The sequence below is a fragment of the Lactuca virosa genome, chromosome 7 (genome assembly GCF_052849685.1).
Source record: "Lactuca virosa cultivar CGN04683 chromosome 7, Lactuca_virosa_CGN04683_v6, whole genome shotgun sequence".
In the NCBI taxonomy this organism is placed as follows: domain Eukaryota; kingdom Viridiplantae; phylum Streptophyta; class Magnoliopsida; order Asterales; family Asteraceae; genus Lactuca; species Lactuca virosa.
The window spans coordinates 140,488,349-140,504,921 of record NC_136432.1 but is presented as its reverse complement, the minus strand read 5'-3'; the positions used below and the strand labels follow the sequence as shown (position 1 = coordinate 140,504,921).

The 16,573-nt window shown below is 29.9% G+C and overlaps 1 protein-coding gene across 1 annotated transcript; it reads right to left on the bottom strand.

Annotated features, from left to right (window-relative positions):
- Positions 1-14,967: 14,967 nt before the first annotated feature.
- Positions 14,968-16,087, bottom strand: LOC145127194 (uncharacterized). The gene is made up of 2 exons (XM_079062429.1): positions 15,677-16,087; positions 14,968-15,564 (listed from the first exon to the last, which is right to left on the bottom strand). The coding sequence occupies exons 1-2, from the start codon at positions 16,085-16,087 to the stop codon at positions 14,968-14,970; spliced, it is 1,008 nt and encodes a 335-aa protein (XP_078918555.1).
- Positions 16,088-16,573: the final 486 nt, after the last annotated feature.

Sequence of the window (16,573 nt, the reverse complement as noted above, 5' to 3'; positions counted from 1 at the left end):
GTTTTTATAATATTTTAATGTTTTAATTACTTAAAAATTGATTTTATAAAATTCAAAAGTGAATGTATTCACAATTTGAATTTATACTGTATATAATTTAATTTTCAAAGATTCATAATTTGAATCTGACTTACTATTATTAACACTGTAATTTTGAATTGTATATATAATACAGTTTTCATCATTCACTACTTGAATATGAGTTAAATTTTAAACTTTTTTACATCCATATCAATGTCTATTTAAAGAGCATAAAAATTATGAATTTTAATATATTTATTATACTTTTTCGATAAAAAATAAGTTTAAATATTAAAAAAAATAGCAAAATAAAGTAGAGTTTTTTTGTAAAAAAAAGTTCATTTTTATATCAATACGGAGGTCTATGGAAAAATGATAAAAAAATTATGAATTTGTGTATATTCGTTTTTTTCCAATAAAAGAATAATCATAAAAATAAAAATAAAAACGAAAAAACATGAGTTTTTTTTGTTGTTATGATCAGGTGCATATGCGTTCATCCTCTTAATGTGCATCATTTTTTTTGGCTCTTGATCATTTTTTTAACGGCCAAGATTGATTCTTGTTTCTATGGTTTAAAATAGTTCATTGTTGAACTTTTCTCTCTCTCTCTCTCTCTCTCTCTCTCTCTCTCTATATATATATATATATATATATATATATATATATATATATATATATATATATATATATAGGTTTAGTTTGTATGGAAAACAAAAAACCCTAAAAAAAACCCTAAAAATCATAAAAATGCATAAAAAAAATACTTAGAGATCACACAGCTTTTTTTTTGAATTTTTTTATAAAAAATCGCAGCTTTTTATTAAAATTCACTGAAAAAAAAATAAAAAATCAATTTTTTTTTATTAAAAAAAAAATTTCAAAGTTTTTTTCAGCGAATTTCTTTAAAACCTGCGATTTTTTCATAAAAAATGTCAAAAAAAAGTTTTGTGATCTCTAGGTATCTTTTTTATGCATTTTTATATAAGTTGGATTGGGTAAGGACTCAAAAATAAGTGAGGACTACCGGGAGAAATTATTGCCGTAAGATTTTCTTTTATTTATCGTTAATACCTCGCGAGATGATATGACGTTTTAGTAATTAAGTACGAGATATTGATAATTTCCGGCGAAAGTTAAATGGTTTCGGGTTTAAAATGGAAAAGGAAAAAGTAAAAAAAAAAAAAAAAAGCTAACCAAACGCACGTCTCTCTCTCTCTCTCTCTCTCTCTCTCTCTCTCTCTCTCTCTCTCTCTCTCTCTCTCTCTCTCTCTCTCTCTCTCTCTCTTCCCCAACCATTGCCACCCTGTGAGTTCTTTTTCCACCCATTTTGTTTTTTGTTCAAAACTTTTTTTATTTTTTGAAAAAAAATCTGAAAAAATCAAAGTTCTTAAAATTTAATTCTTTACAAAATAAACACAATCATAAAAATTTGAAAAAGAATTTATTTAATTTTTATTTTTTGTATTTATAAAAAAACCTAGAAAAAAATTCTCCAAAAATAATGAAAATTTAAGGGATACATCTACATATTATATTTGTGACTTTTTAAAAAGAATTTTTCAAAAATAAGTTTTTGAAGTGTTTATTTTTAATTTTAGAAAATATCAGTTTTTAAAAAAAATGTTGAACGTAATATTATACAAAATGTGATGATTCAAAATATTTATGATTCAAAAAAAACATTTCATGCAACTTGTTTATGATCTTTTATTTGTTATGATTTAAAAATATTTAGATTCAAATATTTTATAAAACTTAGTTATATCTTTTATGATTCAAAATTAAATGATTCAAAATATATAATGATCCATATTTTTTTTTTGAACAAGAACTTCATTTAGTTGAATATATTAATGATCCAAAATTATATTATTCAAAAATGATATGATTCAAAATACAATAATTCAAAACATTTTGATCTAAAATTAAAAACAATATGATTTGAAAATAGTATAAACGGAAAATATTATGATCCTTAATATTTTTATAAATTAAAACTTTTATAAATTGTTAAAAATTAAAAACTCGAACCAAAATTTAGTTTAAAAACTCAAAATAAAATTAAAAAACATAAAAAAATAATTAAAAAAAAATAAAAACTAAAATAAACAAAAGAATCTTCAAGTATGGAGTAAAGAGATTAACAAAAATAATAAAGAAAAAAACATAAAAACCTAAATACCTAGTGTGTGTGTGTATATATATATATATATATATATATATATATATATCCCCTAATCTAATAAATAAAACTAATTTTGCCACGTGTCAATTGTTCCGCCTCCCCCAAGCTTATTTTCCCGCTCAGTCTTTCAATATGAATTTCTGTAAATGCCTTTCACCTATTGTATACCCCCTGCCCATTCCTTCAGTGCTCTTCAATTCGGCTGCTTTCTTAACTATAGTCGAGGAAATCAACTCCCAAATTATCGGGATTCTCGTGATAATTAGCAAGATTGGTGTTAATTTGGTATGTTTTCCGATTTAGTTTTACCTAATTATTTAGGTTTCATGAATTAGTCCTTGACATTGTGTACGATTCTCCTTTTATTGCTGCTATAATTCAAACAATTTTTGTTCATTTTCGTTTTGTTACTTTTTTCTTCAATCCCACATTGTAAATACCTGGTTCATCTATCTCCTTCACCAAAGTGTGTGTGTGTGTTATTATCACCATTAACTCCCTATGGATATCTTCTCTTTAATTCAAGCATTTTGTTTGTTAAAATGGTTTTCTGATTTTTAGGGTTTTGATTGACCGACTCTATTTTTTATTCAAATCTCTTATGGGTTTCAATTTTAAATCTTATCAAGTTTCGATTCCAATTTAATAGGAATCATGAATGGAAGATATAGGAAGAGCCGAAGCCAAGAGAAACATAAATCAAGAATCGATGATATTCACAAGAGTCTAAGAGAGAAAGGATTTGATATTAGGTTAGTTTCACCTCCACAAACCCCATCACCATCGCTGATCTCTTTTCTACCCATCTCCTTATTTGTAAAATTGCAAAACTTCATGTTTTGAATCAAATGATATATGGGCTTGTTGCTGAACATCCCTTGCCTGAGAGCAAACTCTTGCGTCAACTTTTTATTCCCCCCCCCCCCCAAAAAAAAATAGCTAACGCCAAAGAAAATCCTTTTCGAATCCTAACCTCCATGTGAACCTGAATTATACATGTAATATTTGTAGGTTTTGGGGGACACGTGAAGTCAGAAACATAAACAAACATTTGGAAGCATAACCCTAGATTTCAAGTAAATATTCATTTCCAATCTAATGATTTATACCTTAGATGTTTATTACTATGAGATATATTGAATCTATTTGTTGTTGGAGTAATTAGGAACATGTACATATTGTACTTTAAAAGTATGTTTGAGATAATCGATATTAATGGAACATGTTACAGCAAATATGTAAATATAATTGTGTTTAATGACATTTTTTGGCATATTTTATTATGTGTTTAGAAGTATAATCGTTTTTATATGATCGTTAACAGGAGCAATTTTGTCATCGTCTTTTTAACCAATTATGACATTCTCTTTGTATGTATCTGTGTACAAAGTAATGCATTTAAATATTCAATCCCAAACACCCTCTAAAATTTATGTGTTTGTGTTTATGGAGAATTCATGTAAAATAATTTTAATAATATCCTACTTTGTTTTCATGTGTATTTTTCATACATTCTCCTTTACAGGACCAATTTTGCCAATACAAACTTGCAACTGTTATTTAGTACTAACTATATATACTGAATTTTTCTAAATTACATGCAACAAGTACAATTTCTGTAAACTATAATTTGTAGGGACCATTCCTGCAACTGTTACCATCCTACTTTCCTTATATGTTGTTTTATATTTAAAAAATAAATCATTGAACGGGACCATTCTTATAACTATTATTAAGTACATGTACCATATTTATATATTTTCAGTTTACAGGGAACATTTCTGTAAACTGTAATTTATAGGGACCATTTCTACAACTGTTAGCATCGTACTTTTATTATATGTTTATTGATGTTGTACTTTGAATCAATTTGGAATATTTATTTAAAAAAAGATATCCACTAAAAAAACACTCTAATAATATTAACATGTGTATGTTTTGTGTGTGTTATTTTTAAGTTATTTTTAAGTCAAATTTTGTTTTTTTTTTTTTGTCTGGAAAATATGCAGAAAATAGCTTTCGACTTTCCAAATATATGTTAGGATGTTTTCACATTTAAAGGATTTTTGCCGACCAATATACCATTATCTTCCAATTTTAATATGGTATTAGCATATTAACTATATTATATTTGTTAAATCAGCTAACATCGATTTCCCTTTTCATCCTTAACTTAAACTGTGTTGTTCCTTCTATGTGTATGTTCTTTGAGTACAATACATTAGGTTAGTCGCACCAAATTATTATTTTCGTTTATCCCCAATATACCCTTATCATTATGCTCATCACAGAAGACGATAAAAGAGAAATATTAATATGTTCATATAAAAAAACTCTGATAATATACATATGTGTATGTTAGTTTTAAGTTTTTTTTTTTGTTAATTTTCGTTTTTCCTGGAAAATTTGCAGAAATAACATATTCTACTTTCAAAAGATATGTAAGTAGGATGTTGTTTTCCCATTTATATGTTTTTGCTTGACGAATATACCTTTATCTTCCAATTTTATAAAATAATATTTTATAATTTCTATTTCTAAATTTCTCCTTACTTTTTTTTCTTAAGCATTTTACTTTGACGTATAATTCTATAAATATTGTATTAGCGGACTGTGAAGGAGGGGGTGTAAGCTTTTTTGGATATATGTAGAAAATAGCAATGTAACTTTAAAAGTACATTGCTCTTTTGTGGTAAAATTAATATATTTTTTGTAACTGTATAGAGTATACTGCAGCAACAGGTACCATTTGTGTGCATTAATCAATGTTCTTTTTTATACTTCAAATTTAGTCGAATAATATCATTATATTATGGAAAATTGTTGATCGACAGTGAAGGTAAATGTAATCCTAGATCGAAGTTCTATCTTCTAAAGAAACACTAAATAAAACACTTACTTGATGGCATCTTAATTTCATTTCAATGCACGATGCTATAATAAACTAATTATTGAAAGTACATTGCTATTTCTTGCATTTAACCTATTAAACAAAAGGATTTTAGTTTACCTGGTGGAAGTATGGCGGATATCAGAGAAGTTCTAGGTGGATTTCATGGCAATGTGCTATAGGGTTGATTAGCAAATTTTATGAGAAAATATTAGTCAAAAAACGTGAAATCAAATGATTAAAAATAATAAGCATATATTATTTATGAATACATTAAAATAAATAAAATCAAATGGTTGTTTATTAAATTGATTATGTTTAATACATGATCAATAATATGAAAATATGTTGAATGTTTGTTGAATATCAAAATATATCTATAATAAATAATGTTTGTTAAATTGTAATGTATATTTTATGTTTAATAAATTATAAGACCCAACAAGTATGTTTAATAAATTATAAGACCCAACAAATTGTTTTATAATGCATCATTTATATTTTCTAATTCAAGTGTTAATTGATTCGTTGTTTATGTTTATTTTGTTTTTTGTTTTGCTACGTCATTAATTTTGGGTATCATCTTCATTTTAAAAAAATTATGCAATTTAAACATTTATGTTTGTGTAAAAATAAGGATAAAATTTTATAAATCTTTGATTTTGTATTACCATTTTTAATTGTCAATATTTATTTTTCTTTCTTACCCGTGGTTTCCAGGGGTTATAACCTAATATATATATATATATATATATATATATATATATATATATATATATATATATATATATATATTAAAAATTTTCTTTTGAATTTAAAAAAAAATTAAAATAATTAAAAAAAACTCACTTAAACGACGTTCCATGAACGTTCGTCGTACGTGATTAAATCCTTGAGTTCATATTAATTACCACGGACGTGTCTTGCATGTGAACGCACCACACATATGTATTAGGTTTGACGTTTGTGCCATTGATGAAATGGATGGTAGAGAATTGTCCTCACCATTTTTGGAGTTCTTACCGGATCCGGACTCTATATATATATATATATATATATATATATATATATATATATATATATATATATATATATATATATATATATATATATATATATATGCTTAAGTTATTCTATTCAAAGTAATTATTGTATGGATGTGTGGCTAAATGTGGGCCAATCAAATCTTTAATTTTTAATACAAAATGATTAATATTAAATTGATAAAAAAAAATGAAAAAAGCCTCACATTTAATCAAAACGGATGAATAAGGGTATTTATGTACATTTGTCGTCTCCATTAAAATAGGTAACTGACTCGATTGATCACAACTTCCCGCATGATCCCTATAACATCGAATGCACCCGGATTCGACTCCCCTTTGTATCGGAAAACAGAATCAAAGAATAACTTATATAATCAACCAACAAAACGGTAGATTTTGTTGTCGTTTTTATATATACTCATCGATTCTCGAAGAGTTGTTTACAGAAGTTGCATTGTGATCATTCAAAGGAAAAAAATTGGATTATAATGAGGAGTACAAGGTGTTGAATCTAGATGAAGACAATGATGATTTCGTTACTCCGCCTATAGGTAATTTTTTTTTCTTTTTTTAATCTTATCGTTTGAATCCATAACATTCTGTTTGAATGTTTGAACAATGTAGTGTTTACATGTGTTTTTGAAGTTGTATTAAGTAAAGTAGACCGAAAAAGTGGAAAAAAGAGGTATTTTTTTATTAGGGTTTTCTCAAATCGGATAATAAAAATATGTTAAAATCTTGGAATTTTAGGGTATATGACTGTTGTTCTGTAGAAATAGGGGATGTGATTGTTGTTTTTGTTATGAGTTTTTGAAGAATAGAAAGTATTTTTTTTTTTTGTATTTTGTTGTCGATTCTATTAGAAGTATTTGAGTTGATAGTCTTTTAGAATATATGGTTGTATGTCAACTGTACTAGGTATTGCATTCTGTAAGAATCAAAATACTTAATTTCTTGTATGTGGTTGTTGTTGTGTGAGTGTAGGGGGTTGATAGTGTTGTTTTGCTTTTGTATTTTTTTAGTACATTGAGTTAGTTTTTTTAAACCTTAACAAAATCTTGTATGTTCTTGATGTTCTGTGACTATACGGGATGATATTGTTGTTTTTGTTATGTGTTTTTAAAGAATAGAAAGTAATTTTTTTTATTCTGTTGTCGATTCTATTAGAAGTATTTGAGTTTCTATTCTATTAGAATGCATGGTTGTATGTCAAATTTACTATGTATTGCATTCTGTTAGAATCAAAACACTTAAATTCTTGTATGTGGGTGTTGTTGTGTGAGTTTAGGGGTTGATAGTGTTGTTTTGCTTTTGTATTTTTTTAGTATATTGAGTTAGTTTTTTTAAACCTTGCCAAAATCTTTTATGTTCTTGATGTTCTGTGACTATAGGGGATGATATTGTTGTTTAGTTTGTATTTTTTTTTATTATGAGTTAGTTTTTTTTTGTTATTCTTGTGATTTTGTGGGGTTTACTTTATTTGTAATTAGTATTTGAATTTAATTCTAAAAGAGTCAGTGTATGAACATGTATTTCATTCTTATAGAATGAAGACATAATAAATATAGATAGCGGTTATACGGATTGAAGTATGACTGATTATCTTGAAAAATGTTACTAATGAAATGTAATCATTTGATTCATTAGTTGTTGCAGAACCTGAGCAGGAGCCAATTAATGTTGATACTTCAAGCCAAAAAAATGTGAGAAGGAAATATTGTACCAAATCAACACCCGTGAAAGAGAATATCATTTCTCAACCTGAAGGTAGTCTTTTTTTTTTGGTTCATGAAAAATAATAACAATAATTTTAGAACATGTTGATAGCCAAAATGTTTATTTCTTACTAGATGAAGCAGAAGGTGTAGAATGTGAACCGATTCATATAAATATTGCTAGATCAAGTAAAACAAAGGAGCAAAGAAAAAAACATCAAGATCAGAACATGGAAAGAAGAATGTAGAATCTGGAAATTCAGGTAAGTTATTTTTTTAATGTTTTTAATTACTGATTTATAATATATAATTCTGATATAGCTAGTGTAAAATTAAATTTTCTATAGTAGTTCTAGTAGAACTTGTAATTGTATACAAATTATAAGTCTATTATAATTGGTATAAAATTAAATATTATAAGAAACTTATTTATAAAATTTCTAATATATTTTTAAATTAGTGTTAATGGGTTATTAATAATGTTTGTGTAATGGAAATGAGTAGAGCATGAGTAATTATGTTTATGTCATTCAACAGGTGGTAAAAAAAGAAAAACAGGAGACAATACGTATCGGTAGTACAAGTGTAAAAAGGGTGAAAAGGAAGGATTCTGCGAGAACGACACCTGATAAGGATAATAAGAATTCAGTAGAAGCAAGGGCTGAAAGAAAAAAACCAAGAAGTTTAAATGAATTACTTATGGAGAGTGTGAGTGGGTCAAAGAGAAACAATGAAAAGGTAGACATTGGTATGGATGTGGAAGATAAGGAAGATGTTGTTAACAGAAAAAATGTAGTGAATGATCCAAAGTCAAAGAAATCTCAAAAGAGAAAGAAGGGAAAAATAGAACATGAGAATGTTAAAATCAAAAAGATGGAGGGCAAGGTTAGAAAAGTAAGCAAGGAGCATCCAGAAGGTTATAGAAGACTTGCAACTAGGATGACTCCTGGAAGGGTTAGTGCAGCTGTGAAAGTAATGTCCCCTGCACAGAAAAATGGGATTGTGTCTATGGGTTTTGGTTCACTTCTGAATATTGATATGGACACTACTCCGGGGTTACTTAACTACTATCTCTTAGATCACTATGATCCACAGAGTAACCGTCTAGTTCTAGAGAATATGGTGATTAAAATTACAAAAGAGACAGTGCATGACATGTTGGGGTTACCAAATGAAGGGGAAGACTTCTTGAACATGACTAGTTGTGACAAAGATCATGAAGTTCTGCAAGAATGGAAAAGTCAATATGAGAAAAAAGAGTTTAATGGTGAAGAATACCTTAAAAGGATAAAAAACACAAAGCAAGACAATCTTATGTTTAGGCTGAATTTCCTTACCCTTTTCATTAACACATTTGTGGAATCAACTTTGAGTGGTACAAATCAAATAAATGTTGTTAATAAGTTGGTGTTGGTAAAAGACTTCTCGAAAATTGATTGGTGTAAGTATATTCTAGATTGTTTGGTGAGCAGAAAACAGCTGTGGAAAAGGGATGATAAGACATGCTATTACAGCGGACCTATACTCGTTTTTACGGTACTCTTGTTGTCTCGAATAGATATATACTTTAATTTACAATGAAATATGTACCTCCAACACTAACCATTGTACATTTTTTTATGTAGCTGGTGTATGTGTATAACATGAATTTCTCAGGCGTCAAGATAATGAAAAGGTTACCGTTTGTCAGACATGTTACGTGTGATGTTCTTGAAAAAATAGAGAAGTTGGAGATTAGTGTTGGAGGGTTTGGAAGGCAACTACAGGAAGACTCTGAAAATGTTGATGTTGATGATGAAATGATGGATGAAGATGAAATGTTGGATGAGCTGAAGAGAGACTATGGGGATGAGGAGGTAAGATATAAATTCTAACAGAATTTCCTGTAAAGTAGATTTAAACTGTTTAGTTAAAAGCTTAAATTAATTGAAACAGTTATTATGTTGAACATCTAATTCTATCAGAATTTTAGTACTTATAAGTTGATATACCATTTACAGGCTTACGTGGCTGTTATCGAGCATAGCTATGGAATAATCTTGTCCGAAAAGAAGAATATTGAAATGGATTTGAAAGGTGGAATGGAAAAATTCCCAGAAGATTGCTGTTGATGGAGTGGTATGAAAAAAACAAAGAATTGTTCAACGAAGTGAAGAATGCAGATAGTGGAGGAATGAAAGATAATGAACATGGTTTTGATGCTGATAGTAACAAAGGAGAGGCCGATGGTGGTAATGAAGGTGGATTCTCTCCAGTTAGTGGATTGGTAGTTTATGGGGATAAAAAGGATGATGGTGGAGGTTTCAGTACGCCTAATGTGGAAAAGGTTGATAATACAGACAATCTAACCTGTTCATAATTCTTGGAGCATCCTGAAGTGTTGGAAACAACAATTAAAATGATAGATGATGCTATGTTGAACAGTTATAGAAAGGAAAAGAAAAGAGGAAAATAAATATTGGAAACAGTTGAAATAGCTGTGGAAGATGATGACAATGGAGAAAGGGCGAAAAGAGGGCAAAAGTTACATGTATATGGAAAATCACCGTTTGTTGAAAGGATTGTTCGAATGGGTGACAAGGTGAAGAAGGATGAGATGGCATTATACAATTCAGTTTTTGCATCAAAAAGAGATTATGGGTAATTGAAATAATCTATATTAGTGGTTTGCTTTTGAAACATGGATGTGACATTGATTAGATTAAAATTGTTGAGCAGGGAAGAGATATGGAACATTGGGAGCGGTCATGTATTGCATCAAGGATTTGCATATCATTTTAAAAGCAACACGTTTACACATGCTATAATCATTGACTGTTGGACATCACTACTCAACAGAATAGAGGAACTAAGGGATGAAGGATCAGTTGCTAGAGTTTTCTTTGATACAAATTTTTTGGTACGTACTCAATTTAAGTTTTTTACTAAATAATAATATGTGTTTTGTTGATTGTTTCATTTATGTAAACAGGCAGATGAGATACTGGATACATCGGTTGCATACGATAGAACCCAGTCATTATTTGATTCGATGTTGAAACTCCACATTAGAAGTCTACCAATAAAGCAAAGTCTCAAGGATGTTGGACTGGTAATTTGATTAATAATTGTGTTTTATAACTTCCATATTTATTATACAAATGTAGCTTATTGGTATAAATTCTGTTGTATACCAGGTTTTATTTCCAGTAGTTGATAAGAGTAAATATTATTTAATATGATTTGATCTAAGGTACCAACCTACTACATTATAGACCATGTCAACCGAACAGGTACTGTTGAAGATATATATGGAAGGAAACCAATTCTTGTGGTAAGATTTAGAATTACATTTTAGAATTTTTATATAACTTGAATTTTGTATTGTTAAAAAAGAATTTTAATATATGGATTGTATTGTATTTCAGAAAAAATTGCTTGGGAACTACTTAAAAACAGAGAATTTCCAAAAATCAACAGCTTTCAACAAAATTAAAGCTCGTGTAATGAAATTCACATGGAAAGTAGAAAGAGAAGGATCAGACTGTGGAGTGTATCTTATGAGGCATATTGAGTCATATATGGGGGAAAGTGAAGGGCGTTGGGATTGTGGTTGTACAGGTAAAAAACAAAGTGATGTGCTTGCTTTAAATAATTTAAGAATCAGATACATGGCAAAACTTATGAAATCCGACTACAACAAGTATAAAAGTATGTTGGAGAGAGATGCATAAGCATATGACAGGCTTGATCCATTGGAGAAAAATGGTTCTGATGAATGAAGTGAAGGAAAGTAGGGAGAATCAGAGACGTGGAAGGCGTCGTTTTTAAGATAGACATTTTGTTTTGATTAATTAATCATGGTAGAATGGTTTGTGTTAAAAGACTTATGGTAACATGTTTTATTTTGGTGTAGCTATCTTTGTTTGGGAACTGTTGGAAGACTTATGTTAGGATGTTTTATTTTGTTCTAGTTGTCTTTGTTTGGAAAACATTAGAATGTGAATGATGTTTGTTCTAGTTGTCTTTGTTTGGGAAGCGTTAGAATGTGAATTATTTTGGAATGTGTTTATGGATATGAAAATTGTGAAAGTAAGTAATGTGTTGAAGTTTAAAATGTTTGAAGTTCATGTTTTGACATAATGTTAGCAATAATGATTGAGTTAAAAGATGGTTGTTATTATACATGTAAGTTATGGTTTGCAAGTATTTAATTATGATATGCCTTTGTTATGGAAAATTGACAATAGTTATAATACACATAAATTGTGTTTATGAATTGATGAAATTATGATTCCACCAATTTCTGAAATAATGAAATAACTGGAATAAAGTGTTGGAATGTTTAAAGATTATGTTCTTTAATGTTTGAGCAAAGTTTATAATTCAATATTTCTATAATGAAAAAAATAGAGATTATGTTTGTGTGTTATGTAGTAGTGTTTTTACAGGGTCTTAAAATTGTAAAATATCCAAATGGTTTGCCAGTGTTCTAAAAGAATGAATATAATTTCAAACAAATATAAAATTATGTTATGAAATGTTAAGTTCTGATATTACATTGTTCTGAAAGAATTGACATAAATGGAGTAAAGTTAAATTGTATTTAGATATTTTACTGTGGTGTTGAAAAAATGTTTGGGAAATAATGTAACATACACGTTTTGAGATCGTGTTTTATATAAATAATATTATGAAATATTATATGATATTGAGTATTGAGTTCTAGCAGATACTTTTCACTAGAAATAAGATAAGACTATGTTTAGAATCACTCATAAACTATTGGAAGTCTTATGAGATTCCAATTAAAAGCTAAATAGTGAAATTTAGCGAAAATATAAAATTTGAAATAAGTAAAATTTTATTATTGAAATTTGTAGATAATCTCGTTAGAAACACGTAGGCGAAAACCTCGTCGAAATCCGAGTTATAACGAAGAAGTTATGACCAATCGAAGAACCGCGATAAAACCGGCACAGTGCCGAATGACGTAAAAAGTGAGTTTTTGATAAACTACTTTTTAGCCTTAGTGATCTAAATGAAAGTCGTAGTATTCGTTAAACCGAGAAGTTTGATAAAAAGAACGCCAAAATCTGACTTTGTATGAGGAAGTTATGATTTTTACAAGTTTTAGCTTAGCAGTAGACAGCTAAAAACTCGAATTTTAGATCGAGTGATTTTTAGCCGACACAACCTAAACGTGAATCGAAGGTCTCATCATTAGTAGTACAACGGTAAAAAGTCTGACGAAAACGGACGTGGGATGAAGAAGTTATGAATTTTTAACGGATTTACCAGTCCCGGTCTGTTATAAATAATAATATAAAAATAAAATCAAAATTTTCCGACGAAGTCTAAATGAAAGTTGTAGAGCATAATTTTCTCTACGCGTACATATAAAGAACGTCAAAAACGGAGTCTGTATGAGAAAGTTATGGATTTTACAAGATTGGGCACATTTTTTCGAGAAATTTCGCATGAATAGTGATTGCCACGTCACCCTCGCTCGGAGTTGGCCACGTGTCCGAATCTGCTGCGTGGCATGCCCGAGAAGCGACGTGTGTCGCACAGATGTTCGAAGGGCCACGTGATCCTCGCATGCCACACGTGATCCGACCCTCGTGTCCTCCTCCCATTGGACCGAAGCAGCCGACCCGATCCGAAGCCAGAAGCCGCGTCATCCGACCAATGCGAAGCGAGCACCTGTCCGTCCAAGCCTCGCCCTGCTGCCACCTGGTCCGAACCTCGCAGTCGCATGCCCTCCTCTCCTCGCTTCGGATCCGAGGCTCGCACCTATATAAGGGGTGCGAGACCTCCCGGTTAGAAGTTTAAAACTTGGCCTTTTTCACCCCTTTTCAACATTTTCTTGCATTCCGACTTCCCCCGAAGCCCCGGTACTTATTCCAAAGCCCGAAACGCGCCCCGAGATTTCCGAGAAGCCCGAAATATTTATCTTTTCGGTTTCGAAGCTCTACCTTCACAGAGCCCGGTTTTCAAGAAAACTCCCGGTTTTCAACGAAGAAAATCATATTTAAAGCCGAAGTGCTGCCCAAATTACTATTTTGACCCCCGGTTATTTCTCGGTCAGTTTAATATATAGGAACAATTGTATGTTATGTGTTATATGTGCTATGTGCTTTTCCATGTTATCATCTCGAGTTGTTGTATCTGCTATTTTATAGCAAGGCTGTACCTCTGACTTGAAGTGTATGACATAAGCATCACTTGGGTATTGGTATGAACCGTTGACCATGAAGTGTATGACATAGGCATCACTTTGGCTTCGGTAGTATGCTAAGATAAGGCTGAAAGCCTAAATATTCTAGCAAAATGATATTCTTGAGTATTTACTGTGCCATTTGTGCTGAAACTTTATTGATTTTATATCAAGTATGGAATTTGTTATGTCTCATTGATTAATATGGAAAGCTTTTCGCATTATGCCTTTGTTGTTCCTTGTTCCTCTTTGCTTCTGGCATATTACAGTATATATATGGCATAACGTTATATTGTATCTATTATTGAACTCACTAAGCGCCACCGCTTACCCCTCTCAATGTTTAACTAATTTGCAGGAGATAAGCATCCAGTATAGTTATATACTGGTATCAGATTTTTGAATAGTTTGAAACTACTGTATTGATAGAAGATTTTCGAATAGTGTGAAACTATTGTATTTTGCACTCCCATATGTATAAATCTATAGAATCCTGGGAAGTTATGTACTATATAACACTATGAGATAGTGGGTTTGTATCCAGTAGTTTGTAACCGTTTTATCAATATAAAATATTGTTTTATGCATATGCATGTAGCATGTTTCAGAATAAAAATTGTCAAATATGAAAGTTTGGGTCTTTCAGAAATATGAAAGTATAGAAAGGGGTTCTTTCAAATAGTGTGTTTTTGGTCATAAAAATTCTTATGGAAATTAATTATTATACATAATCGAATAGTTGGTGTAATATGTTTGGGTAAAAAATGACAACAAAGTGTGCAATAGTGCATAACCATATATGATAATTATATCAAAGACTCGCAAAATTGAAATCAATGTCACTACTAAACGTGAAACAAAAATGTTACTGTAATATAACAATTCAAAAAACCTATATATAAAGCAAACTACTTAGCCATGCTTTTAAGAGGACGATTTTGTTTATCATGGTTAGCCATCTGTTTACATAAAGCATACTTTCGCTTAGGCTTCAAACTTACTTTTTCGAACATTTCTTTTTTTGATTTTAATCTCTTACCACGACTGTCAGTTCCCTTATTACTAATATCCGATGGATTCTCAATATCGGGCACATCATTAGTTAATTCTACACCTATAATATGGTTGTAGAATAATTCTCTTGATGGCATCTCAGGGGCTAGACAATCATCTACAAATATTTTCTTCAGCTTATTCAGCTCTTCAAGGTATGACTTTAATTTTGTTGCATCACGTCTCAAAAATGAAACGCAACGGTCTACATTTGAAAAAAATTCAATAGCAGTCATGTTAGCATTTGAGCCAACCAAAGAATTAGAGAAACGCCTCTTAAGCAATTCTGTTGGAATAACAACCCGACGCCAACGTCTCATAATGTATTCTTCAGGAATCTGTTCAATACTGTAGAACTTAAACACACAGAATATGTTCCTACATAAAAGAGCGACATGTTCAAAATGCATGCAGGTACACTTGTATGACCCCTCTATTTTTGAGTGTGTAACCTGGAATATGTATGATAGTATATGAGTATTTGTTAGAAAGTCTTATTATGTGATTAAAAAGAAATGATTATATACTGAAGTAATAACATACCGTGTATTAGGTATCCTTTACAAGACAATAATAATGATATTCCTCAAGTTTATCATCAACAACAGGACTTGATGGTTGCATTGTGCTTAGGTTCTTTTGCTTCTCCAATACAATAATAGTGTCAACACCATTGCAAGAAGTAACACTCATTTGGAAACAAGTATTATCAGAATCTGAAATCTCTTTCTGAACCTGATAAAATATTTTACGAGTGTAGACCTTTGAAGCATGTGGTTCAATTGGACTAGATGTGATGAATCTAGGAACTGTTGTAGCAGTGTTAAAGTCATTGACGAATTGATTACGTCTTTGACGTTCCATAACACCCTCAAATGTCATCATAAACATTAAAAGATAAGAACCAGTAAAGGTGTTCTGAAACGACCAATTTTGGCCTTCAGACAATGATGCAGTTCTCATAAGACCAGACATCGGTATGTCCTTGAAAAATGCAGGTACCCAACGTCTCCGTAACCCATACATCTCTTGCATCCACTTTTTATTTGAAATGTTAAACTTATTTAAACAAGATTGCCATGTGTTATCAAAATCATGTGGTTCCAGCTTAGAATTCCAAATTATAGAGTGAAAACGCTTCGAAAAGCTGATTTTGTGGCTAGTTGGGATGTTATCTGAATAAAAAAATACATAAAAGCCATTTTAGTAAAATATAAAATGTTGGTGTACGTCGTATAAAGGAGATGAATATCAAAAAAATGAATTCTGCTAGAATTATGTTCAATGATTCTATCAGAATTACATTATAGAAATTTAGTATAATACTGGTAGATCTATTATTCTGGCTGAATTATACTCTAAAAGAAAGATATGTATTAACAATATAAACCTATTAATAGTATTTTGATTATTAAAAAAAATGTTCACCTTGTTTGGCAAATTTTTTGTAATATGCCACAT

What these genes read in the sequence shown, in the direction of transcription:
- LOC145127194 (XM_079062429.1), bottom strand. Translation starts at nt 16,087, where the DNA reads ATGTCTGGTCTTATGAGAACTGCATCATTGTCTGAAGGCCAAAATTGG. An exon ending in AATATCATTATTATTGTCTT is followed by an intron (nt 15,565 to 15,676) that starts GTAAAGGATACC and finishes TACATATTCCAG; the next exon opens with GTTACACACTCAAAAATAGA.